The 26,947-nt window shown below is 45.1% G+C and overlaps 2 protein-coding genes across 12 annotated transcripts in view; one reads left to right on the top strand and one right to left on the bottom strand.

The window, feature by feature from the left end:
* The window catches only part of CASD1 (CAS1 domain containing 1), a 509,685-nt gene that overhangs the window by 341,297 nt on the left and 141,441 nt on the right, over nt 1-26,947 (bottom strand). The window lies entirely within an intron of this gene.
* The window catches only part of SGCE (sarcoglycan epsilon), a 71,169-nt gene continuing 69,403 nt past the window's right edge, over nt 25,182-26,947 (top strand). For 2 of the 10 annotated variants that reach the window (XM_050941725.1, XM_050941728.1), the window contains exon 1: nt 25,186-25,330. In XM_050941725.1, the coding sequence (XP_050797682.1) occupies nt 25,219-25,330 (112 nt within the window). In that variant the 5' untranslated portion in view covers nt 25,186-25,218. Of the gene's footprint in view, nt 25,331-26,947 lie in introns of all 10 variants that reach the window. The other 8 variants (XM_050941722.1, XM_050941723.1, XM_050941731.1 and 5 more) reach the window with 6 other exon arrangements.

Here is a 26,947-nt window from a genome sequence, read left to right as displayed (position 1 = left end):
ATGACCGCATGCAAGCTGAATTGTGATGCCCGGACCTGCGTCTGTGAGATCTGTAACACCAGAGCCGCAGGCACTCAATATTAAAAGTTTCCAAATGCGACCTTGTAGTGAAATCACATGTTCTATGTAAGGTGAATAGTGTTGTTCACTGTGAAAGAGTATAACTATTGTTCTGTAAAATGTATCTTTTAAAATCCTTCTCTCCCTATTTTCCCTCCCTCATGCAGCTGCACATTTTTCAAGCCTCCCTACTCCATCCCGAAGGCTAGCTCAGATAAGGCGGAGGAAGAAGAGGACGCGAGATAAAATGTTCTCTGAAGTCATGGAAGTAACCCGCAATGAAAGAGCTCATCTGAAGGAGTGGAAGGATGTGGTAGCAAAGTACAGGAAAGATGCCAGTGAACGTGAGGATAGGAGGGACGAATGTGAGGATAGGAGAGACGCTCGAGATGAGAGGTGGTGGCAGGAAGATCAGAGGTGTAGGCAGGAAGATCAGCGGTGGCGGGATGCAACGCTGGAGCTGCTGCGTGATCAAACTGATATCCTCCGATGTCTGGTGGATCTTCAGAAAGAGCAGCGGGGTCACAGAGTGCCGCTGCAGCCCATGTTTAACTACCCTCAGTACTGACCATGTTCCATATCTTCCTCACCCAGACGTGTAAGAACGCATGGGGGAAGGCTTTGTGCACCCGCCCACTCCACCCCCGTGGACAGTCCAACCAAAAGGCTGTCATTACATTGAAATGTGCTTAATGGCCTTTTCCTTCCCTTCTATCCTCCTCCCAAACCACACCCGGGATACCTTGTTAATTCTCTTCCTCTTTTTATGATTACATGCTTTTTAAATGATAGTGACTTTATTTCCTTAAGCAAGCTGTAATCGAAGGGGGAGGGTGGGTTGCTTACAGGGAATGACTTTTAATAAAGAATACATGCTTTTTAAACGATAGTGACTTTATTTCCTTAAGCAAGCTGTAATCGAAAGGGGAGGGTGGGTTGCTTACAGGCAAGGAGTCAATAAAGGGGAGGAGGTTCATGAAGGGGAAAAACACAGCAGTTACACCGTACCTTGGCCCGTGATGAAACTCATTTTCAAGGCTTCTCTGATGTGCACCGCTTCCTGGTGAGCTCTTCTAATCGCCCTGGTGTCTGGCTGCATGTAATCAGCGGCCAGGTGATTTGCCTCAGCCTCCCACCCCGCCATAAAGGTCTCCCCCTTACTTTCACAGAGATTGTGGAGCACACAGCAAGCAGCAATAACAAAGGGGACATTGGTTTGGCTGAGGTCTGAGCGAGTGAGTAATGTGCACCAGCGAGCCTTTAAACTGCCAAATGCACATTCTACCACCATCCTGCACTTGCTCAGCCTGTAATTCAACAGCTCCTGACCACTGTCCAGGCTGCCTGTGTATGGCTTCATGAGCCATGGCATCAAGGGGTAGGCTGGGTCACCCAGGATAACGACAGGCATTTCAACATCCCCAACTGTTATTTTCTAGTCCGGGAAGTAAGTCCCTTGCTGCAGCTGTTTAAACAGAGTAGTGCTTCTGAAGATGCGAGTGTCATGAATCCTTCCTGGCCATCCCACATGGATGTTGGTGAAACATCCCTTGTGATCCACCAGTGCTTGCAGCACCATTGAAAAGTACCCCTTGTGGTTTATGTACTGGGTGCTCTGGTGCCAAGATAGGGATATGGGTTCCATCTATCGCCCCCCACAGTTAGGGAATCCCATTGCAGCAAAGCCATCCACTATGACCTGCTTGTTTCCCAGAGTCACAACCTTTCGTAGCAGCATAGTAATGATTGCTTTGGCTACTTGCAGCACAGCAGCCCCCACAGTAGATTTTCCCACTCCAAATTGATTCCCTACTGACCGGTAGCTGTCTGGCGTTGCAAGCTTCCAGAGGGCTATTGCCACTTGCTTCTCCACTGTGAGGGCTGCTCTCATCTTGGTATTATGGTGTTTCAGGGCAGGGGAAAGCAAGTCACAAAGTTCAAAGAAAGTGCTCTTACGCATGTGAAAATTTCACAGCCACTGCGAATCATCCCACACCTGCAAAACTATGCGGTCCCACCAGTCTGTGCTTGTTTCCTGGGTCCAAAATCGGCGTTCAATGGGTAGAACCTCCCCCATTACCAGCAGGAGCTCCAAAGCGCAGGGGCCCGCGGTTAGGGAGAATTCAGTGTCCATGTCCTCATCACTCTCGTTGCCGTGCTGCCGTAGCTGCCTCCTCCTCGCCTGCCTTTGCAGTTCATGGTTCATCATAGACTGCACGAGAATGCGCGAGGTGTTTACAACGTCCACGATTGCGCTATTGATCTGAGCAGGGTCCATGCTTGCTGTGCTATGGCGTTTGCTCAGTTCACCCAGGAAAAAAGGCGCGAAATGGTTGTCTGCTGCTTTCAGGAAGGGAGGAGTGAGGCTGTACCCAGAACCACCCGCGACAATGATTTTTGCCCCATCAGGCACTGGGATCTCAACCCAGAATTCCAAGGGGCAGGGGAGACTGTGGGAACTATGGGATAGCTACGGAATAGCTACCCACAGTGCAACGCTCCGGAAATCGATGCTAGCTTTGGACCATGGACGCACACGGCCGAATTAATGTGCCTACTGTGGCCGCGTGCAATCGACTTTATAATATCTGTTTTATAAAACCGGTTTATGTTAATTCGAAATTATCCTGTAGTGTAGACATAGCCTTAGTCTCTGTAAGAAGGGACTCCATCAGAATGAGGAGTAGAGAGAGGAGGGGAAGGACCTACTGTTTCGCATTCCTCTGCCTCTCCCAAAAAAGGCTTGAGGAAATTGAAAGGTTTGGAGCCACCAACATGCCTTTTTCACCAAACCTTCTTCACCTTCTGCCTGAAATGAAGTCTTGAAATTAATAGGTCACTGTTGCCAATTGAAATCCCCATGCCAAAGCAGCCAGTTGGTGGGGGAAAAAATGTTTTCCTCTCACCCTTTACTGGAAGGTGTGCTGTGCAGGATTCTCTATGTGAGGGAACAATAAGGGCGCAGATAATCACCATTTCTCTGAACAATTGATATGTATTCATAGAACTACGGGCTGGGAAGTTACTGTGTCTCACTCTACCTGGAAATTACAGTTTGAAATACTGCAACACAATACCGCATCTGGTGGTTGCTGCAAGGTTTGTCATTAACTAGAAGGGGAAGCAGAAGAACAGTACCTTGTTTTTTTATAACTGTAGTTTTTATGAGACACTGAGCATAATACAATGCATACATTACTGAGAAGACAGAAGATGAACCAATAATTCAGAACATATTGCTATTCCTTCAGTACTCCCATGGGGGAAAAGAACATCAGACAGCAGAGACAATGTTCTACGCACAGAGATGCAAATATGAATGTTATCCAACTTTAATTCTGTAATTATTCTCTTATTTCATGTTTGATTCTATTTTGTGCAAGGAAGCTAAACATTTGATTGATTTTGTAAGTTTCCCTGTTTCTTTTTTGTTTTAATTTTTTAAAAATCAGTTACAACTTTTGGAGCACCTGCCAAATGATTTTTCCATCTCCAAGATCAATTGTCACAGACAGCAACGCTGATAACAGAAAATGCACCACAGACAGTAGATATAATCAGTTTAATATATTGATAGTCTTTTTTTTTTTCCAAATAGAAAGGGTATGGGGAAGAGGACTATAGCCATTCCTTTCTTATTTTAAACTTGCTGCTTTCGCTTCTGTGTGCAAGCAGCTCCCATCCAGCTATTGCCCGGTGTTTATTATTTCGGTTTTATTTTTCAGCTACTGGGTGGTTGATGCTAACTGCAGTAGACAGTATATTGGTAGCAATACAGAAATTCTTTCAAGACAAAAATTAAAAAAACAAAACAGAAACTCACACAAATGCTATTTAAAAAGAGGATCTATTTGTCCAGTAAGAGTTATACATCTGCAAAACTCATATCTTAAAATAAGTACTTCTGTGCTTATATCCTATCTGATTTATCAGTCAGGGGCATGTTGAGGTGAATTAGATGGAACCAGTCTGGCTCCCCTGGAGGAACAATGTGAGCATTTAAAAAAACAAAAACAGGAAACACTGCTTTGAGAACTCTTTAAAAATGAGATCAGCTCATCACCATCAAACACCTTTTCAGCAAGCACCAAAGCATCTTTTGAAAATTACAGGAAATCCATGTTCATTCCACCCACCCCCTACAAAAAGGCAGCCTTTGATTGGGTAAGATATTATTGAGCAAAAGTTTAGTAGAAGAGGCTAGCATTGGGCTGCTCTTCATTAACATGCTATAAAAAAAGGCAAGCACAACTCACATGACAAATGTTCATATTCTATTTTAGCTGATTGCACTGCTAGTATAATATAAAGTTGTTGACAAAGAATAGCATCTAATTCCTCCCCAGAAATGGCTGCTTTTCAGTGATAAAGAGGAACCACTCACCCTTGTAGTTTCTAAAAAGCATAAGGTTCTACTGAGGAAAGGCATGTAGAGTTTTGTGTGTTGCTTTAACGGTAAAAATATAACACAGGAGAGAAGACAACAAAATCTGACAAAATAATGAATGGCTGATACAATTAGACTCCCCTTGTCTTTAGATATTTAATTCTTGTGCATCTGGATGTGATTTGGCTGCACAGTATTCTTTAAAAAAAAATTCCAAGTGGATAGTCATAGGTCAGCCTGTGAAATAGATTTTGCTTATAGGCGGCAGGTTATATACATTTGCGGTGCTTGGGCTCCAGGAATATTCTGGGCCGGGTGCCCTGCTCCAGCAATATTTGTACCTTGGTCTCTCCCTTGGCCCTGCCTGGATCGGGCCCCGGCCCCCGCGCCGCTTCCCTGCCTGGAGCAGGTCCCAGTCCCCGCCTGCCACCCCTCCCCCTGCATGTCCCTCGCCCCGCTGCATCCCTGCCTAACAGAAAGCAGCGTGCGCCTCTGCCCTGCCTGCTTGCGAGTAGAGCGGCTCCCTACAGAACTGCTGTCTGCTGCCTCAGGGTCCTAGCGCCTGCCATCCGATAATGGCATGGCAGGCTGCCATTACCTTGACCTTCTGCCCTAGCCCTGAGCCTCTCCAACGCCCCAAACCCCTCATCCCCAGCCAGAGCCCTCATCCTCCTGCACCCCAATCCTCAGCCCCAGCATGAACCCTGCAGCATGAACCCCTCATCCCCAGCCCCACAGCCCTCACCTCACACCCAAATCCTCTGCCCTAGCTCTGAGCCCCCCCGCATCATGAACCCCCATCCTCAGCCCCAACCCTCAGCCCTTCGCACCGTGATCCTCTGCCCCAGCCCTGAGCCCCCTCCTGCATCATGAACCCCCATCCTCAGCCCCAACTCTAATCCCTCCACACCCTGATCCTCTGCCCCATCCCTGAGTCCCCCCTGCATCATGAACCCCTCATCCTCAGCCACAACCCTCATTCCCCTGCACCCTGATCCTCTGCCCCATCCCTGAGCCCCCCCTGCATCATAAACCCCTCATCCTCAGACCCACAGCCCTCACCCCTGCACTCCCTCCTATCCCCAAACTCCCTCTCCAAGCGTGCACCCCCCCCCGGAGCGTGCACCACCTCCCCCTTCCTACACCTCCACCCACGGCCCAGAGCCTGCACCCAAACTCCATCCCAAAGCCTGCACCCCTCCTGCACCCCAGACCTCCCCCAAAAACACTGCCCAGAGACTTAGGCAGGTGGGGGCGGAGTTTGGGGGGGCGGATTTGGGGGGCAGGTTCTGGGCACCACCAAAATTTCTACAAACTTGCCACCCATGATTTTGCTTCGTGGTATATCTGAATGTAGAATTCAATTGTGGGTATGGGAATTATCTTGTATAATTCACAACATACATGACACATCAGAAAAAGTGATATCCTGGCAATGAATCATTTTGAAAAAAAAAATTCTGTTCTACATTTTAAGAAAGTCAACAGATGGCTGAAACCATCAGATACCTCTGAACTGCTACTTTTCAAGACATAAAATAGAGAAATGTGAACATAGACTGTGTAGTGACCCTGTAGTTTGGAGTTCTGGTGTATCATAAGAAACTAGAGTTCAATTTACCTGCAACGTAGTTTTGCACAGGTGGAGCTTCCCCACTGCAAAGCACTACCCATGCAACTGTGTCCAGAGTGGTGCTGTACTAGACGGTGTTCTGGGATGGATTTCTGGTGGGATATCCCTTGATGTTTAACAATGCACTAAACTGGGCTGCTGTATGAATTCATTTGCAGGACTTGCTCTCTGTCTCTCATAGCATGGAGCTACTGTCCCTGGCAGTGACATGAGACCAATACTTTATGTAAATACAGGCAGCTTTCAGGGAGAAAGCAAACAGCATTTGGCAGCAAGAACTTTTAATGGGAATGTTATTAAGGAATTCATTCTACAAACCACAAAGTGATTTGTAGCACACCTGATTGACTTCTCTATCTCCTTTTGTTTCCTGTCCACTAAACATAAAAATGTTATTTTGGGTACATTTCCCCAAGTTTTTTGCCTGACTGATATCACACCACAGCTTTACTAGAAAGCTGGTGGCAGCATCTGGCAAACTGACAAAATGGGAAGAGAAAATCTTGGATGGCATCTCTGTTCAGTGCTATGGAAGTGCAGCAAAAATGGAGAAGGCAAACATGGGGTAAAAATGAAATGCAGAAGAAAGGAGGAGTTAAACAAGAAAGTACAGCCAAGGTGAAATAATGGAATGGGGCTGGACGACTAACATCACCAAGTTTGATTAGCCTGCATTCTCACTGCAAAGGAGGTGGGTTGATCGAGAATTGACTATCATACCTTAAGACACAGCTGCCAGAGAAACCACTACAGTACTTAGTTGTTTTATGATACCAAAGGTCTTGAAAGAGAAGTCTCTCACAAAAGAGAAGATCTGTGGAATAATATCCAGAAATTTATTGTTGCCCTGAGATGCCCCCAGGGAGGGAAACCCATACACAGATAGAGAGAAAGCGTTTTCCTGTGTTGGCCACATTAGCCAAGCTTTTGAAAGAAAAAAAAAGTTAGAAAAGAAGAGCTAATGTTTGTATCTGAAACGCTGCAGAAACTGTTCAAAAATAGTTCAGCCATCTGAACTGATCTCTGTAATACAGCCAGTGTAACTGAGATGTAGGGTGATTGGCTACATAAGTGCTGGCTCAGCAAATTAAAGTTGCCTGCGGGCGATTTTGACTTACAGTGTGTTAATTTTTTTCCCAAGAATTTTTTTAAGTGCTTGTTTACACCACTTCCATCTTTGGATATATACAGAGTCCTTTTCCTGACCACATGATAAGTTTTCCAAGACAGATGCCAAATTCTAGAGAAAAATGCTACATTACATAACTCAAGCTTTTGTGCTCCACTTCTTCATGTCAAGTTACATAAAAACTGAGATATGCGGACTAAATCAGCTCAAGAGGACTCAATAATAATCTGTGTTTCTAAAATTAAAATTTGGTAGATAGTTTCAACTGATTTATTCCTTGTAATAAATACTATTAAGTGAGTGCTTAATATGTCTCCTTCATTGCATTTTACTAGTAAAATTAAAGCTGTTTTAACGTATGCTGACAAACTATTTTTAAAAGAGAAATTTGCCCAAAAAATTAACATGCTTTTATATAGCACTGCTGCACAGCTAAAATGCAGTTAATTAGGGTAGAGTTTACAGGATTGGCACTAAAAAGTACTGCACTTATGATTTATCACATTGATAAACTGAGAAGTTTTGAATGTCAGCAGTTAGCAGTGAAGCTCCAGGGGCAGAGGAAGTCCTAGGAACGTAATGAAAGTTTTATTGCAAGCTGCTCTAGACTTTTATTAAATAAAACGGTAATGTGTAACAAGGGTGATGGTAATTCTATTTTACAGTCATATATAATAAAACACACTATCACAGGGGTTGCAACTTTCCTTGGAATCATACACAGATACAAAAATCTTTTCAAACATGCGGTTTGACTTCACTACTGAGGTAAGTAGACCTAAGTTACGCTACTCCAGCTACGTGAATAACATAGCTGAAGTCAATGTAGCTTAGGTCGACTAACCCCGGTGTCTTAACTGTGCTGAGTTGACAGGAGACGCTGTCTGGTCGACTTTCCTTACTGTTCTTGGAGAGCTGGAGTACCAGGGTCGACCAAAGGTCACTCTGCCATTGATTTAGCAGGTCTTCACTAGACCCGCTAAATTGATCCCTGCTGCATTGATTGCAGTAGCATTGATCTCCTCATAGTGGAGACTAGCCCATGATGAATGCCTCAAAGTTAGGATCCTAAAGTAAGAGTGGGCTGACCTTCAGAGCAGCTGAATGCCTGTAGTTCCCAGTGTAGTCAATAGGCATCTATGGTTGAAAAGTTTGACTTCAGTCTCAAGTGTAGTGAAGATACAAACAGATTTATTAGGTTAGATCCATGACAGTGGGCCTAGAGAAGAGAGTAACTTTTCATATATGGCTGTAGAATAAATTTGACAAGTCTTCTTAATTTTAAACTATTAGCCCTAGCACAACCAAGATTGTTGTGGTTATGGCACTAACAAAAAACCCCCAAACAAATTAAAAAACAAAAAACAAAACAACCCCCCCCCATGCATCTATTCTAGTTCAAAAGTATTTTTATTCCTTCTTGGCAGTGTTTGAGAACTGAACTCAGTTCTTTCTAAAGGAATCCATGGAGCTCCCTCTAGTCCATAGGCCAAATCCCATAAACACCACTTGTCTATAAAAGCAGCAAAGAATCCTGTGGCACCTTATAGACTAACAGACGTTTTGGAGCATGAGCTTTCGTGGGTGAATACCCACTTCGTCAGATGCATGTAGTGGAAATTTCCAGGGGCAGGTATATATATGCAGGCAAGCTAGAGATAATGAGGTAGTTCAATTAGGGAGGTTGAGGCCCTGTTCTAGCAGTTGAGGTGTGAAAACCAAGGGAGGAGAAACTGGTTTTGTAATTGGCAAGCCATTCACAGTCTTTGTTTAATCCTGAGCTGATGGTGTCAAATTTGCAGATGAAGTGAAGCTCAGCAGTTTCTCTTTGAAGTCTGGTCCTGAAGTTTTTTTTGCTGCAGGATGGCCACCTTAAGGTCTACTATAGTGTGGCCAGGGAGGTTGAAGTGTTCTCCTACAGGTTTTTGTATATTGCCATTCCTAATATTTGATTTGTGTCCGTTTATCCTTTTCCGTAGTGACTGTCCAGTTTGGCCAATATACATAGCAGAGGGGCATTGCTGGCATATGATGGCGTATATTACATTGATGGACGTGCAGGTGAATGAACCAGTGATGGTGTGGCTGATCTGGTTAGGTCCTGTGATGGTGTCGCTGGTGTAGATATGTGGGCAGAGTTGGCATCGAGGTTTGTTGCATGGATTGGTTCCTGAGCTAGAGTTACTATGGTGCGGTGTGCAGTTACTGGTGAGAATATATTTCAGGTTGGCAGGTTGCCTGTGGGCGAGGACTGGCCTGCCACTCAAGGCCTGTGAAAGTGTGGGATCATTATCCAGGATGGGTTGTAGATCCCTGATGATGCGCTGGAGAGGTTTTAGCTGGGGACTGTATGTGATGGCCAGTGGAGTCCTGTTGGTTTCTTTCTTGGGTTTGTCTTGCAGTAGGAGGCTTCTGGGTACACGTCTGGCTCTGTTTCCTTATTTCCTCGTGCGGGTATTGTAGTTTTGAGAATGCTTGGTGGAGATTTTGTAGGTGTTGGTCTCTGTCTGAGGGGTTAGAGCAGATGCGGTTGTACCTCAGTGCTTGGCTGTAGACAATGGATCATGTGATGTGCCCGGGATGGAAGCTGGAGGCATGAAGGTAGGCATAGCGGTCGGTAGGTTTTCGGTATAGGGTAGTGGTAATGTGACCATCACTTATTTGCACCTTGGTGTCTAGAAAGTGGACCTCCCATGTAGATTGGTCCATGCTGAGGTTGATGGTGGGGTGGAAGTTGTTGAAATCGTGGTGGAATTTTTCTAGAGTCTCCTTCCCATGGGTCCAGATGATGAAGATGTCATCAATGTAGCGTAGGTAGAGAAGGGGTGTGAGTGGACGAGAGCTGAGGAAGCGTTGTTCCAGGTCGGCCATAAAAATATTGGCATATTGTGGGGCCATGCGGCTGCCCATAGCGGTGCCACTGATCTGGAGATATATATTGTCATCAAATTTGAAATAGTTGTGTGTGAGGATAAAGGCACAGAGCTCAGCAGCCAGTTGTGCTGTGGCATCATCAGGGATACTGTTCCTGACAGCTTGTATTCCATCTGTGTGTGGGATGTTCGTGTAGAGAGCCTCTACATCCATGGTGGCTAGGATGGTGTTTTCTGGAAGGTCACCAATGCATTGTAGTTTCCTCAGGAAATCAGTGGTGTCACGGAGATAGCTGGGAGTGCTGGTGGCATAGGGTCTGAGTAGAGAGTCCACATATCCAGACAGTCCTTCAGTGAGAGTTCCAATGCCCGAGATGATGGGGCGTCCAGTATTTCCGGGTTTGTGGATCTTGGGTAGTAGATAGAATAACCCTGGTCAGGGCTCTAAGGGTATGTTGATTTGTTCCAGTGTTAGTGTAGGGAGTGTCCTGAGTAGATGTTGCAGCTTCTTAGTGTATTCCTCAGTGGGATCTGAGGGTAGAATTTGGTGTTGGAGAGTTGTCTGGCAGCCTCCTTTTGGTAGTCAGACCTGTTCATGATGACAACAGCACTTCCTTTATCAGCCTCTTTGATGATAATGTCTGGGTGGTTTCTGAGGCTGTGGATGGCATTGCGTTCTGCACGACTTAGGTTATGAGGCAAGCGATGTTGTTTTTCCACAATTTCTGCCTGTGCACGTCGGCAGAAGCATTCAATGTAGAGGTCCAGACTGTCATTTCGACCCTCAGGAGGAGTCCATGTGGAGTTCTTCTTCTTGTGCTGTTGGTGGGAGGGTACCTGTGTATCAGTGCGCTGTTCAGTGTTGTCCTGAAAGTATTCTTTGAGTTGGAGACGGAGAAAGTAGGCTTCCAGATCGCCGCAGAACTGTATCATGCTGGTGGGGGTGGCAGGTCAGAAAGAGAGTCCCCGAGATAGGACAGACTTTTCTTCTGGGCTGAGTGTGTAGTTGGATAGATTGACGATATTGCTGGGTGGGTTGGGGGTACCATGGTTGTGGCCCCATGAGGCAGGTAGGAGTTTAGACAGCTTGCAGTCCTTTTTCCTTTGTAGAGAGGTGAAGTGAGTAATGTAGATCTCCTGTCTTATTTTAGTGAAGTCCGTTTGTATGGAAGTTTGGTTATTAATGAGAATCTCCAAGTTGGAGAGCTCTTTTTTGATGTTTTCCTGTTTGCTGTATAGGATGCTGATCAGGTGGTTCCTCGGTTTCTTTGATAAAGTATGGCATAATCTCTCACTGTGGTCTGTGTAGTATGTAGATAGCAGTGGATTTTTTACCTTTAGTCCATTTGGTATGATGTCCGTCCGTTTGCATTTCCTTTCCAAATGCATGAATATTAAACAGTTTCACCCAAAATCTGTAGACTTGCTAGCTCAGGTGGGGTGAGAAAAGTGACAGGAGTCTCTCATTTCTAGATGCAGGTTTGACTCTAGACACAATGGTTAAGGGAGAGAAAGTATTGCCATGTGATTGCTTGTGTAAAATGAGTCTGTGGTTCAATTCAGTTCTTGTTGCGGGTATGGCCATATCTGAAAAGCTACCATCAAATCACAGTTGGCAACCTTGGCTTTTAACAGGGAGGACAAGGTTTGAATGGGCATGGTGACTAACCTTTTCTATCTAGAGAGCAATTAAGATCAAGGTTGAGGTTACTGACTGGGCAGCATAGGAAAGCTTTCACTTTTCTGCCCACACTGCACTCTTCTATGAATAGAGGACATTAGCCTCCAGTGGCATCACACAATATATCATCAATTTACCTTCCCCGGTATACAATAAGCAGAATTGGCAGGCTGCCCAGTCAGAAGTAACAATATGTATAGCATCCACTTATGTAAGACCCATTATATAAATTTGTTCTGCAACTGAAGTTGCCTTAATTGGCAGCACAAATACATATTGATCACAGGTGTGGTCAGCATAAGGAGGTGAAAGTGCATTTTCTGTAATACACAATAAAGTCCCAAGATAAATAAAAAGAGTGACAAATGATATGGAGAATATTAGTCATCCTAATTCAGAACGAAGTGTTTTTCTTTACTCCTTCAGTACCTTGCTACTCTGTTGTTTGTCATCCCATGACAAGATAGAAGTGACCAGTTGACATTTGGGAAGGCATGACTTCTTACAATATTGCCTTGACTAATGTAGGGTAAGAACAAAGGGTATGGATCTACATTTAGATGCAAAGAAATGCTCTGTAAATCTTACTAGGTATTGATCTGCATTTTATGGCCTAAATACCTTCTGAAATCTGGCTTGTAGGTACTACAGGGGCAATGCTGACTCCTCCATACTGGAGGATTAAACTCCAGAGAAGCAGATTTTAGAAAACCCAACAAAACTTAATAACCAAAAGTTGTAGAAATCAAGTTTTCTTTAAAATACAGGTTGAGCTCTGCATCTAAAGGTCTATGCATCCTTTAATAAAAATAAATTTTACAAACAGAAAACTACAGTTAATTAGAATCATAGATTATTAGGGTTGGAAGGGACCTCAAGAGATCATCTAGTCCAACCCTCTGCTCAAAGCAGGACCAATCCCCAAATGGTCCCCTCAAGGACTGATCTCATAACCCTCAATTTAGCAGGCCAATGTGCAAACCTCTGAGCTATCAATTGTAGAACATACAGTCAAAAGGTTAGATCATCAACAACATCAGATTATATGGAGGAAACAAAAAGATTTTAATCCTAGTCCTGACAATTACCACCAAGATTGTCTATGTCAAGGGGGAAGAACTCCATAGTCTTATTTTATGACTGCAGACAGGATTGATGACATCATTTTTTACCCCATGCTTCCTGACACTATTGGAGTCCAGTTATTGAACAAAAAACCTTTTCTCTATGCGAACATGGCTCTGTCAGATACTGATAATAGATCTACAGTTGTTGTAAAAATGACCAGTATTGAATTTATGACAAGTTCAGCTCATATTGTCTATCTAATAAGTCCATCATTAAAATGTATGTCAACTACCATTTCAAGATTTTTGTCTTCTGAAAAATAACATACACATGCACAATTTCCTAGCGCATGCAATTTTCTGATAAACCACAACAACCTTGAATTCATTTTTAGTAGTCTAGGCAGTGAGCCAGATATGATAAAAGATTGGGTCTTCATGTTATTTGTGCTGAACCTTTAGATTGCCTTAAAAATAATGCAGATGACAAGTAAACAGAGCCTCAGCATTGCCTTGGAGCCCTGTCATGTCCATGTGAGTTGCCCACATTAGAATCTGCAAAATAAGTACCTTCTGGAATGACATTGCATTTACTGAGTAGAGCTGACAAGCTAAAGACTGAATCAAAAATGAGCTTGTTCTGATCGAAGATCCTGCTTACTGAGAAGTTTGAAGCCTTACAGTGTCAAAGCAAAACATTGAAATTGTGCATTCTTATGTTGCCAATTCATATGGGTGATGTGATGTTTGAGATTTCTGAATTGCTCTACACTGTTACAAACGATTCCCCAAAGAAAGTAAAGCAGTTCACGCTGCAGTTTTACAACAAATTAAGAAGATAAAGTTGTGCAAGATAACACAACAGTAGATGATAATTTTTTCCCAGGTCAGAAACATTGTTACCAAGTATTTCAAAAGGTTGCCAAGAGATTTCAGTGACTTTCATATGGTTTAAATCAGTAGAGGACAATTTCATTTTACAAACGTAATAAATAAAAGTAGAATTTTCAAAAGTGCTGGATTGGCCTAACTCTGCTTCTATTCAAGTCACTAGTAAAATATTGCCGCTGATATGAATGGGACCAGTTATGACAACACTGTGCACATTTGATAATTCCACCCTAAACACAGAATAAAATAAATTTATAGGCCTAGATACACAGATACATATGGGGATGGGAGCAAGGACTCTTCCCTCCTCCCTTTATTATTATTAGGTTTGTGTGTGCATACGTCTTGTGGAATGGGCTCGCTAATTTTGCAGCACCAGTGCTTAGGGCAGCACAGAGGCTGCTAAAAAGTTGTCCCCCACTGGGAGCAATTGGCAAGGCTGGCCCAGGACCAAATGGCACCCCAGGCAAGGAGTGTCTTCGGCACCTCCCTCCATTTTTTAAACTTTTGAATTCCTAATTTTTATTGCATTTGTAACCCATTTCACAACTTTGATGCATGATTTGCATTCTTGATTTATCCCTGTCTTATAAGAAGATAAATTTGCATGCTCGGATCTGTAAATCTGTATTTATTCAAGCCATATATAAGCAAATAAAAAAATTAATTTCCTCTTATCTTATAGAAACTTTAAAATTTTAAGAATAACTGAAATGTACTAACATGAAGAAATTGAACTGTGCACCAACACTGGGTGGACCAATAGTAAATAGAGCTACAGTAGGTGACAGCCTTAGAACGTTAACCCTAGTCTTTTAGTTCAAAAGGTCACTTTTCTTGCCTTTGCCCTTGTGAAATGAAGCAAAGCATCAGAGAGATCCAAAGACTGGCCAATGGCGTTTTCAAGTGATAAAATAACAAGCAATGTCAGTCTCTCATTGGCCATTGTCAACTGAAGATATGTTTTAATAATCCTGAGCTCCAAAAAGCTGCTCTCACCTCTCATGATTGTGACCAGCATCGTGGGCAGAATCCTCAAAGCTATCCACACATTATGGAAAGTGTCCTTCAGCTCTGCATCATGAATGAATGGCGAACTTGGAGTGGAGAGTGCTTCCCGTGTGGCAAAATGTGACAGAAGTTATCCCATTTAACATAGAGGTCTTTATCATTGACATCCAAACATTCCCCATGTGTCAGCATCCAGTGAAGGTCTATACAATTGTTCAAGAGTGTTTTCCTGTCCACAAGCAGCTTACTAAGGTCATACAAAACCCACCAGGTCTTTGTGGTACTTCATTTGTCCAAACCTTTCTTTGATGGACACTTGAACAGTGTTAATAAGCAAGCAAAAAAACTCCTCTTGAATTTTATTTCTGAGCTTCCCATTACCTCATCTCTGCCTTCGTAACCAAAGTGTCTCTTCTTCTATGAATATGAGTTTCCTTGAAGACAGGCTCAACTCCTAAGTTTTCCACCATTTCTTTGGCAGCAATGATAGCATCTTCAAATCTATTCTCTCTCTAGGCCACAATGAAATCAAGGCAGCTTCTCATCAAAGTAGTAGTGGTCATGATGTCTATTAACTATGTTTGTAATACTTTGCTTACAGTGTTTACTGGGAACAAAATATCATGCCAAACCACAACTGAGACCAGAAATTTGAAGTCAGTGATTTGGTTTGACAAGCTTTGCCTCTCGTGTTGAATTCCGGCTGTGATGGGTTGGATCACAGAAATCCTCCTGGGAGCTGCCACCGGATGTGCCAAGACTACTTCTACCCCTGCTTTCCTGCTCTGTCAGCTTAGGACTTCAGTGCCCTGCCTGGTTTGAGCCAGACTCACTAGCCTGCTGCAAACCCAGATCCAGGTCTGAATCACGTCCCCTAACAGCTGTAAGCTTGCCTGAAAGCAGCTTACAGAAGTGTTTTTATCTTTAACACTCAGATGCCCAACTCCTAATGGGGTCTAAACCCAAATAAATCCGTTTTACCCTGTATAAAGCTTATATAGGGTAAACTCATAAATTGTTCGCCCTCTATAACACTGATAGAGAGATATACACAGCTGTTTGCCCACCCAGGTATTAATACATACTCTGGGTTAATTAATAAGTAAAAAGTGATTTTATTAAATACAGAAAGTAGGATTTAAGTGGTTCCAGGTAGTAACAGACAGAACAAAGTAAGTCACCAAGCAAAATAAAATAAAACACACAAATCTATGTCTAATCAAACTGAATACAAATAATCTCACCATCAGAGATGCTTCAGTAAGTTTTTTCCTCAGATTGGACACCTTCCAGACCCGGGCACAATTCTTTCCCCTGGTACAGTTCTTGTTCCAGCTCAGGTGGTAGGTAGGAGATTCTTCATGATGGCCCTCCACTTTGTTCTGTTCCACCCATTTATATATCTTTTGCATAAGGCGGGAATCCTTTGTCCCTCTGGGTTCCCCTCAGCCATTTGTCAATGGAAAAGCACTAGGTTAAAGATGGATTCCAGTTCAGGTGACATGATCACATGTCACTGTAAGACCTCCAGCCTTCATTCCTCTCAGCCTGACTCACAGGAAGGCTTGCCTGCAAACAGAGCCATCCACAGTCAATTGTCTTGGTTGATGGGAGCCATCAAGATTCCAAACCACCATTAATGGCCCACACTTTGCATAATTACAATAGGCCCCGAGAGCTATATTTCATATTTCTAGTTTCAGATACAAGAGGGATACATTTATACAAATAGGATGACCACACACAGTAGATTATAAGCTTTGTAATGATACCTTACATGAGATCTTTTGCATGAAGCATATTCGAGTTACATTATATTAACTCATCAGCATATTTTTATAAAATCATATGACAAGGATGGCTGTATCCAAGTAAAAGAACAGTTTGTTTGTTTCCAATCTGTGAATGACTCTGCTGGAAACGGCCTAACAGAACTGTTAATGAATGTTTTGAATGAAAATAAAACAAAGCTTCAGGACTGCCACAGCCAAGGCAAAAACAACAGCATGAACGTGAAGGGAAGAAACAGTAGTGTCCAGGAAAGGATCTTTGTGCTGAATCCAAGAGCTTTCTTCTGGCATTGGCTTTATTCAGCTGTGCCTGTTCCATCAGGCATCATAAGCCTCAGTTGTTTGGTATCTCACTGGCCTTATGCTGTCACTTAGCGGCTTCCTGGTCAGATTTGTAACACTGTCTGCGTGGATCTTCCACCTGATAGTTGATACTGAAAACAGGATGCATATCTTTTGCAGTACTCTGAAGAGAGATATAGACGATCCCCGACTTATGCAAGCGTTCTCCTCTGGAACGCCTTGCATAACTTGAATTTTGCGTAAGTCGGAAACATATACACGACCATTATGCAAAAAAAAAACCTTAAAAAAACAAAACCAAAATCAAAAAAACCCCTTCTATTTCTAGCTTATGAAACTTTTTCTGTAAGTGCAGATTTGCATAAGTCAGGTTTGCATAACCCAGGAAGCATCTGTACTGAGTCTAAAGATGACACGGCATCTAACATAACCAGATTGAGGGAATGGCAGTCAAAAGACATGAAGAAAGCTCTTGGATTCAGCACAAAGATCCTTTCCTGGACACTACTGTTTCTTCCCTTCACGTTCATGCTGTTGTTTTTGCCTTGGCTGTGGCAGTCTTGAAGCTGTTTTATTCTCATTCAAAACGTTCATTAACAGTTCTGTTAGGCCGTTTCCAGTAGAGTCATTCACAGATTGGAAACAAACTGTTCTTTTACTTGGATACAGCCATCCTTGTCATCAGCAAATCTTACTGTAAATGACATCTTTTTACTGTGATGAATGTTGGGAGTGCAGCAATACTGCGGCCTAGTACTTCACTTTGCCAAGCCGCATCAATATGTTATCAAGCACCTTCCTTGCCATGAGGTCAATCAATTTGTTTTGAATTGTTTTGCTGCAGTAATGGTCCATAGCTTCCTTGCGAACTACTTGACATAGGTACTCACATTGATACAAGAGATTTTTTAGCCACTCTGTTCTGCGTAAGAAATACAGCACTAAGAGTGCTGTGCTGCCAGTGCTAGCTGAAGCAAGAGGAGATCAAAATTAAACTTAAGATGTAAACAGGGTCTGAATGAACTCTCCCGACAGCTAGTTGGGGAGTGGGAGAGACTTTAAAAGCAAACTGTATTTACATGAACACATCTACTGTGCATAGGTATCTAGCAGACAGGAGCTGTGTAGCTCCAGGTGATCAACTTTGGCTGGTGTTGGGTAACAAATCACTCTTTGAACTGAATACAGGGGTAGTGAAATGTTGTTACCAAAGTTGTTGTCTTTACTAAGTAAAGGGGAGCAGAACTGTGCTTAACCTGTCTCAAATGAGGTCACCCTCAGCTGAAAGAACTTTGTTAAGCCAGGGGCTCAAATGCCAGACCCCTGTGAAAGCAGAGAGGGGTGAGGATAGGTGTCTCAGCCAGGAGGTATGGACCGTCCCTGAAAGTCTCCGATCTGGTTTAACCTGTTCCTTCCCACTGTTCAAAGATAGAGCTAAATAGGTGTCATTAGGAGCCTTTTGTTATTTTAAGTGCTGAAATCACTTCTAGTGGGACATGTTTCTGCCCAGCCTGCTGAGAGCTAAAAATCACTAACAGGTGACAATCACAAAGGGACTGACCTACAGAGATTACAGCAGAGAGGCAGGTGGCAGCAGAAGGTGACCAGCAGGAGCAGCCAGTGAAAGTGGCAAGGGAGTGGCTGGTGAAAGTGGTGAGAAGTCAGCCAGTGGGAAGCAGTGAAGAATAGCAGCTGGCAGGACAGCTGAAGGGTGTGGGCAGGCAGGCAAGATACAGGTCTTCAATCAAGTCCAGCTTCTCAGGCCCCAGCTTTGATTGACAGGTAAAGACCTTGAAGCTGATTAATTATTTCTCCAATACATATAATTATCAGCCAATCAGAATAGGCCAAAAGCTGTGTATAAGATAGAGAGCTAACAGGCTTTAGTCAGCTTGTGTCTGTGTCGGCGAGAATTTGTTGGAATCTGCAAGCAAATGAAAAGGTACCAATGTGAAAGAGCAAAATCACTAAAAAAGAAAGAACAGACTCATTGGCAGGCAGCAAACCAGACAGATCAGAAGGAACTTTTTCAGAGGGAGAGAAAACTACAGGAGAAGTAAGCATGGTGATTTCAATAATAAACTGAATGAATGGATGTGTCTGAGATAATAAAGCTGGATGATTGTGTATGTATGTTTCGTTGTTATATGTATAGTCTTTAACGTTTAAAAACTTGCTGTCAGCATCCTATGTGTGACTGGCCAACGCATATACAATGTAACCACTTAAAGCTATTTTCCAATTGTAGGATGTTGCAATTTTGGGTACGGTACTTTAATGTGCATCTGTGCTAATACAATTTTATGCCTTTAAGAAAATGTGTGGTTTTATGTGTTTTAGATTTGCTGTGTTTTAATAATATTATTATGTTTTAGATTCATTAGGAAATACTGTGTTAAATAAAGAATATTTTTGTTTTCAAAGAATAATGCCTGAGTGGCAGTCCTTTGAGTGGAAGGCTGTACCTGTGTTCTTCCAAGGGTCAACAGAGCGAGTCTGTTCTGGGAGTCCTCCAAAAGGTCAGAAACCAAACCCTCTAGGACAGGGCAGTCCCTTTTACCTACCAAATTATATAAATTAATAGATTGAATTATTGGGGTAGACAGGCCATTGCGGAGTGCCTAAAGTCTAATTTTGGGGATAATAATGCAGGACATTGTCATATTTTACAAGGAGCTCTACCAAACAAAGCAAATTACTGTTATATCAATGAACAACTTATCTGACAAGCTCCAGAAAGAGATCAGATGCTCAAGCATGTTCCTCCAATGCTGAGTGTCTACATTTATAACGTGCTGGTTTTCTGCACATATTCCTTTATTCAGCTTGATCCTGGACTCCACCTCCATCCATTTGGAGTAGACAGTAATAGCTGGGTGACCTTTGCTTCAGAGCATCAGCTAAATGTTGCTTCAGAGCATCAGCTAAATTATGCTAGTAATTGTACCCTGAAAGTGCAAGCAACAATTTGGCATTTTTGTCACATAATTTGCAACAAAAACAGAACACTTTGTCAGTTGATTTCGAGTAAGCTAGCCAATGCTGATTCAGTTTCTCACCATTCTCGAGCACCTTTTCACAATGTGACTTTTAGAAGTGTCACTTCTGCTCATTTACTGGAAACGTTATATCCTCAGTTTTTGCCTGGCCCATTCAAAATTGTACAATCAATAATGGCAGAGTTTAGGATGGCTGGACATAAAGCAGGATCTGATGTATTGATTTGTAGTGTACAGTTTTTCTCACTGCAGTTTCTGTCATCATGCAAGGCTGATTCTTCTTTATCTTTCTCTCCTTTTCATGTAAACCGGATTTTTCTTTGTCATTACTCTCCTTTTCATGTGAGCTACATTCTTCTTTATCAAGCAACAATAAGTCCTGTGGCACCTTAAAGATTAACAGATGTATTGGAGCATGAGCTTTCATGGGTGAATACCCACTTCGTCAGACGCATGTAATGGAAATTTCCAGAGGCAGGTGTAAATATGTTATCATCACTCTCCTTTACATCACCAGGAAAACTAGACGATTCTTCATCACTTTTCTCACATTTCCATTCCTTATCATCAGATAAATCTGTTAATTCCTTAGTAATAGGACTTCCACCATTTTTATGCTTCCCTCCTCAATTTCTTCAGCACTGGGACAATTGCTACTGCCAAAAGCCAGGTCTATGTTGTTCTGTTTCAGATATTTTCCCATCAAATTTGTCTCTTTGTATGCGGAGGAATAGTCCCGCTATGGTGGGGAACTTTCCTGGCTTATACACTACCCCGGTGAAATGGGCTAGTGAAAGGATCTGAGTCCTTGTTCTCTCTTCTTCTACCCAGAGGCCTGCCTGACCTCAAGGGTTCCCCTTCCACCCTCCTGTGTGGCAGAGTCCTCATAACCCCAACAAGGCTGAGGCCAGGATTCCTGGGAGGCTCGACCTCCAACCTTGCTGTGGTCACTTAAGGCAGGGGCTAGGGGTCCCCACTCTGGAATTCTCTCTCTGCACTAAATGCTTCCTTGACCCATTAACCATTATATTCAGTTCAAAGCAAATACAATTAATTCAACAGCAATCAATTTAAAAAAATAAGGAAAAAATGGGAAAGATTAAAGGAAAACACACAACCCTGCTCTGTGGCAAAGGGACATCACAACCAGCATCTCTGGAATGTAAGTGTAAGTGGTGGAATGGTCCCACTATTGTGGGGAACTTTCCTGGCTTCTGCACTACCCCGGTGAAATGGGCTAGCGGAAGAATCTCAGTCCTCGCTCCCACTTCCTTTATCCAGAGGCCTCCTTGCTCTTTAGGACTCCCCTTGCACTCTTCCGTCTGGCAGAGTCCTTGTAACCCCAACAAGGCTGGGCCCAGGATTCCTGGGGGGCTTGACCCCCAACCTTGCTGTGGTCATCTAGGTCAGGGACTAGTGTGTCCCCACTCTGGGGTACTCTCTCTGCACTGGATGCTTTCCTGACCCATTAATCATTACATACAATTTAAAGTAATATAGTTTATTTAATTAAAAATTCGTTTAAAAAAGAATAAGGAAAAATGGGAAAGGTTGAAGGAAACATCACCCCGCTCTGTGGCAGAGAACATCACAAACAGTGTTTCTGGAATGTCAGAGCAGTTCACAGTCTGTTTCTTGTAGATTCCAGGCCTCCTTCTCAGGCCCTGACTGCTACAGGGATGCTGTGGGTCGGACACTTGCTCTGGTGGTGGCCACACGCTCTCAAGCTCTGGGTGGCAGGACCCTTCTTCCCACATTACTCTCACTCTGTCGGGGTTACGATCCCTCTCCAAGTTGGCCTGCAGAGCCTCTTGGCTGAGGCGTCTCCCTGTGCTGGGCCTACTGCCCAGGGTCCCCCTCGTTCTTCCCAGATGCTCATCATACCCGGCTCTGGACTGCTCCACTCTGCCTCAGCACGGTTGCTACTGCTGCTCTGCCTCCAGATCCCTGGGCTGCTGCTCTGTCCCCTCTGGCTCTGGTTGCTACAGCTCTGCTTCTAGGACAGGTCTGCTCTGCAGGCTGCTTCTGTGACTCTGCTCCCAGCTCTGACCTGCTTCCTGGGCTGCTTTTTTGGCCCCTCTGGCTCTGGTTGCTGTAGCTCTGCTCCCAGGGCAGGCCTGCTCTCTCTGGGCTGTGCTCTGGCTTTGGGGCTGCAGCTCTGCTCCCAGCAGCTTAGCTTGGGCCCTTGCTCTCTCCTTAGCTCAGCCCCACTCAGTCTGACCTAGGCAATTCCAGCTCACATGGAGGACAGGACCCCCCTGGCCTCCTGACTCCTTGATTAGCCTGCCCATTCTATCAATCAGGCTGACCTGGAGCACTGGCCTCTCCCCATTGCCCCTGGGGACTGTCAGGGGACTGGCATAGCGATCGATTTTTCGGGGATCATATATCGCGTCTCATCTAGACGCAATATATTGATCCCCGAACGCACTCCTGTTGACTCCGGAACTCCACCGGAGCGAGCGGCAGTAGTGGAGTCGACATGGGAAGCCACGGATGTTGATCCCATGCTGTGAGGACCCGAGGTAAATCGATCTAAGATACTTTGACTTCAGTTACACTATTCATATAGCTGAAGTTGAGTATCTTAGATCGATACCCGCCCCCATAGTGTAGACCAGCCCAGAGTCTCAGGGTTCTGATTTCCCGTTGAACCTTCCCCTTTCTTTTGGTACTGAGAGCTAGCCAACCAAAACACCCCCACTGAGTTTTAGTAAGGGGACAATAGTCCCCTTACACCCTGCTGCAAACTATATTGCAATTGAGCTTTTTGCTTCCTGTACTGACCTCCTGAAGGCTTCTTGAGGGCATCTTTTATTTTCTATAGGTGAAAACAGACAGTATTAGGGAGAGGAAAATTTATGTTCTGCAGTCTTAGGCCTGGTCTACATTGCGGGTGGGGCTCGATCTAAGATACGCAACTTCAGCAACAAGAATAGAGTAGCTGAAGTTGACTATCTTAGATCGACTTACCTTCCGTCCTCATGGCGCAGGATCGATGGCCATGGCTCCCCCGTCGACTCCGCTTCCGCCTCTCGCCCTGGTGGAGTTCCAGAGTCTACGGCAGAGCATTCGGGGATTGATTTATCGTGTCTAGAAGAGACGTGATAAATCGATCCCTGATAGATCCTGTGGGTAGTGTGGACGTACCCTTAGAAAGTCATTAAACATTATGTGTTAAGCATAGCAAAAGAAGTAACAACTTTTTTTTTATACTGTTGCATAGATAAGGATTCGATAGATATCTCTGGCGTCTCATTAAATATGTCTTTTGTTAGTCGCTACTTACATTCTTCAAGTTTTAAAACACAAGTACACTTTCACAATTACACAATAAAACAAGGTTCGCAATATTGCAGCTGGGCTCTCACTTCAGTTCAGTTCATTCTTACATCTCACTGACTGACTGGCGACACCCTGCCCCTTGTATACCCACAAGGGCATGGCTGACAACATTCTATGAGATTCAAGGAAAATGTTGTTCTCCGAAAGAGTGGAAGGTTCCATAAGATTCTACAAAACATTCTACGTGGTTAGTGAAAAAGTAATCCACATATGGAATTCCTGAAACATGTTACTTCAAAACATTCTATATTCCCATTTCTCACTAACAACAAAAACAGCACCCTGCGCCTAGCATGCCCACCTCAATCCAGCATCCTAGGCGGTGGCCTGCCCCTAAATCCGGCCCTGGCAACTTTCAGGAAGGGGAAGGGGAGTAACTGAACCAAGACTATGGCCTTGACTACACTTGCAAGTTAGAATGCATTAAATCAGCCCCGGGCGCCCTAACTCCTGAGGCGTCCACACTGGGAAGGCACATAGAGTGCCTGGACTCTGCAGTTAGAGTGCCCCTGGTAATTCATCTCCACAAGAAGCAAAAAGCTTGCTACACCCCAGCTGGAGTGCCAGTGACAGTGTGGATCCCCTGGCCTATTAATGTGCTCTGATCGGCCTCCATGAAGTGTCCCACAATGCCTGTTCTAGCCACTCTGGTCATGACTTTGAACTCTACTGCCCTGCCCTCAGGTGACCAACCATCATACCCACCCTTTAAATTCTCTAGGAATTTTGAAATTCCCCTTCCTGTTTGGTCAGCAAGGTGTGGAGTGCTCTTAATGCATCTTTCCAGGTGACCATGCCTCCACGTGCTAGGCAATCCCCAGTATGGAGCAATGGTGAGGTGCTGGACCTCATCAGTGTTTGGGGGGAGGAAGCTGTCCAGTCCCAGCTGCTCTCCAGCCGTAGGAATTATGATATCTACGGGCAGATATCAAGGGCCATGAAGGAAAGGGGCCATAACCAGGATGCAGTGCAGGGTTAAAGTGAAGGAGCTGTGGAATGCCTACCACAAAGCGCGGGAGGAAAACTGCCGCACTGGTGCTGCCCCCACGACCTGCCGTTTCTACAAAGAGCTGGACGCGATACTTGGGGGTGACCCACCTCCACTCTGAAGAGCACCATGGACACTTCAGAGCCCAGAGTTCAACAAGGCAGGAGGAGGAAAGCAGGAGCAAGGGTGGTGAGCAGGAAGGGAGCCCAGAGCCAGAGGGTGGCCCAGCATCCCTAGATGCATGCAGCCAGGAGCTGTTTTCAAGCTAGGAGGAAGGTAGCCAGTCACAGCGGATGGTGTGTGGGGAAGAACAAACAGCAGAGGAGGTGCCCAGTAAGCGGCTTTCATTTTGGGAAGATAGTTGTTCGGTGCAGGCTCTTGGGGCAAGAAGGGTTGCAGAAAGAAGGTTTAGTAGCTGTCCCTCCACCTAGGAGCCAGAAGAAGAAACTAGCAGCTTCCCAGGAGCCATGTGGAGCCAGGTATGGAGCCTGCCTGTATCGCTGATAGGACTTTCAATGGCCAGATCGGCAGTGCTGACCAGAGCCTCCAGGGTCCCTTTTCGACCGGAAAACCAGACACCTGGCAACCCTAAGATGACCCCAGCTGGGTTCCCAAATCCATCTGCTCCCTGCTGCAGTGGCGTGGAGGGGCTGCAGGTCAAGGCAAACCCTGCTCACTCTGCACCAGTGCAGCAGTGATTGGAAGGAGTAAGCTCAGGCTCCACCTCAGGGTTAAGTATAGGCCAGAGCCTGCGTGGCCGGGGGCGCTCCTGACCTAGTGACTCGAAGGGGGGGTGCTCGTCCCCAGGCTCCTCTGAGGGAGGTTTCTGCCCCTCCCCCAATCCCGAGAGGCCTCCCCACACACATCGCGAGCTCAGCCTGCGCGCGCCCCCGCGGCTCAGGGGCGCGCATAGGCTCGTTCCCAGCCCGAGGGGGGCCCGGCTCCTCCCAGCATGCCCCGCGGTGGCGACCGCCCGGCGCTGCTTGGAGACCGTCACTAGGGGTGGGGGGTGCCGCTGGCTGGTGTCAGGCGGCGGCACGGAGCGAGCGGGCGGGCGGAGGATGCAGCAGCGGCGGCGGCTGGAGGAGCGAGGAGCCATGCAGCGCTGTACGCCGGGGCCCCGGCCGCAGAGCAGGCGGAGCGGGGGTGCCCTCACCACCCTCCTGCTGACAGGTTGGTCGCAGCGGCTCCTTCACTGCAGCGAACAGGCGCGGCCCCGTTGTACCCCCCTGAGCCCTTTGCTGGCCGCCCCAGAGCCCGTCCTGCCTCGCCGGCCACCCCTCAACCCCCGGCTGCGGGCCCCTCGAGCCCGCTGTGTTCCCTGCGGACCCCCAGTCACCACCCCCAGCAGCAGCAGCTCCTCTTTTAAACCTCCCACCTTCCCTTCTAGTAGCGGCCCCCATAGTCCCCTCCCCGCCAGCAGCTTCGGCCCCTCTAACCCTGCCTTGCCCTCCAGCAGCCGCAGCGATGGGAGCCTTATCACTCCCCGCCCCCTTCCTCCCGCGCCCCTTTCGGTCCCCAGCAGCATCCCGTGGCCCTAGCCACTGCGATCATCAGCTCATTACGGAAAGCAGGAGTCTCTGCAGCAAAGCCAGTCTCAGAGCCCCGTGTCAGTGCATCGCCCAGTCAGCCTCTGTAGGATTGATACTGCCCCAACTGTTCCCTCCCCTAGGCTTGTGCTGACGCTGTAAAACAGCAGCCTGACGCTCTAAAAATCTACCGGAATACTAGACGTGATGTGATGGCCACTTTCCATATAATATATCGCTGATTAGCCCCTCCCCTCCCCATCCCAACCACTGCTTAGCTACACCCGGAGAAACATGCCCATTTTAGGAATAGTCCTAACTTTACATATGACGTACATGGGAGCAAGGTACCCCTTATGCCACAATAATGAATATGGTATGCATGGCTCTATAGATTAACAGGCTGTAGGTAATCAGTCAAGAACAAGAGATGTGATGCATGAAGAGAATCGGATGGCACAGTCATTTAAAAGAGATCCCTCTACTCAATTCAGGTAGCGAGCATATATCTGGCTTTACGGAAGGCTACAAAGATTCTGTTTTCCCGTCACCTCTCATGACCTCACAGGATTTGCAGACACTTCTCCTAGCTCAGTCTGAAGCAACATGCATGTTTCTCACGTTGTGCAAATAATTACATACCAGAAAGACTTAAGAATATTATAGTAACAGCAGCGTCAACCTCTCAGAAGTTAGAGTGCCAGAATTAAGATTGTATAGGAAACTTTTACTCTGCTCCCTTCTGCATATGTTTATGACAGTCTTTATCATATGATGATACTATTTTCAGAGTCCTGCCACAAAAAGCGTTCTCTCTTCAAGCAGGGACATTTCTTATAAAGGAAAGTGTCAGGCCACCCTACCAAAAGGAGTGCAGCCACTCCCACAAACTTCATCATTAGGGTACCAGGATTTTGCAGTGAAAAAGAGTATATAGATATTCGGTAGGGTGGTTTTATCACATAGTTTCTCTGTCACTTTGTTGTGATAAAAAGTTCATTTCCATTTAATCCTCGCAAACTACTAAGCAGTGGCATTTGGGATCACTTACCTTAAATATGATAAGTAAGGTCACCACCTGTATTAAAATATCTAAAAAATGGAAGTAATGTGAAATTTTTTGGGGTGGAGTCTAACAAGTGTTTTAATTCATATGTTTGTGGTTAATCCACCAATGTAATGCAAGGTAGGGATCATACCAGTTCTATCTAGCAAGCATAGATATGTGAAACAGCTCCCCTCTTGAGAGAGCAGAAGCATG

Source organism: Gopherus flavomarginatus, chromosome 2 (genome assembly GCF_025201925.1).
Source record: "Gopherus flavomarginatus isolate rGopFla2 chromosome 2, rGopFla2.mat.asm, whole genome shotgun sequence".
Classification (NCBI taxonomy): domain Eukaryota; kingdom Metazoa; phylum Chordata; order Testudines; family Testudinidae; genus Gopherus; species Gopherus flavomarginatus.
Note: the sequence above shows the minus strand (reverse complement) of the source record. Positions and strands in the feature narration are given on the sequence as shown.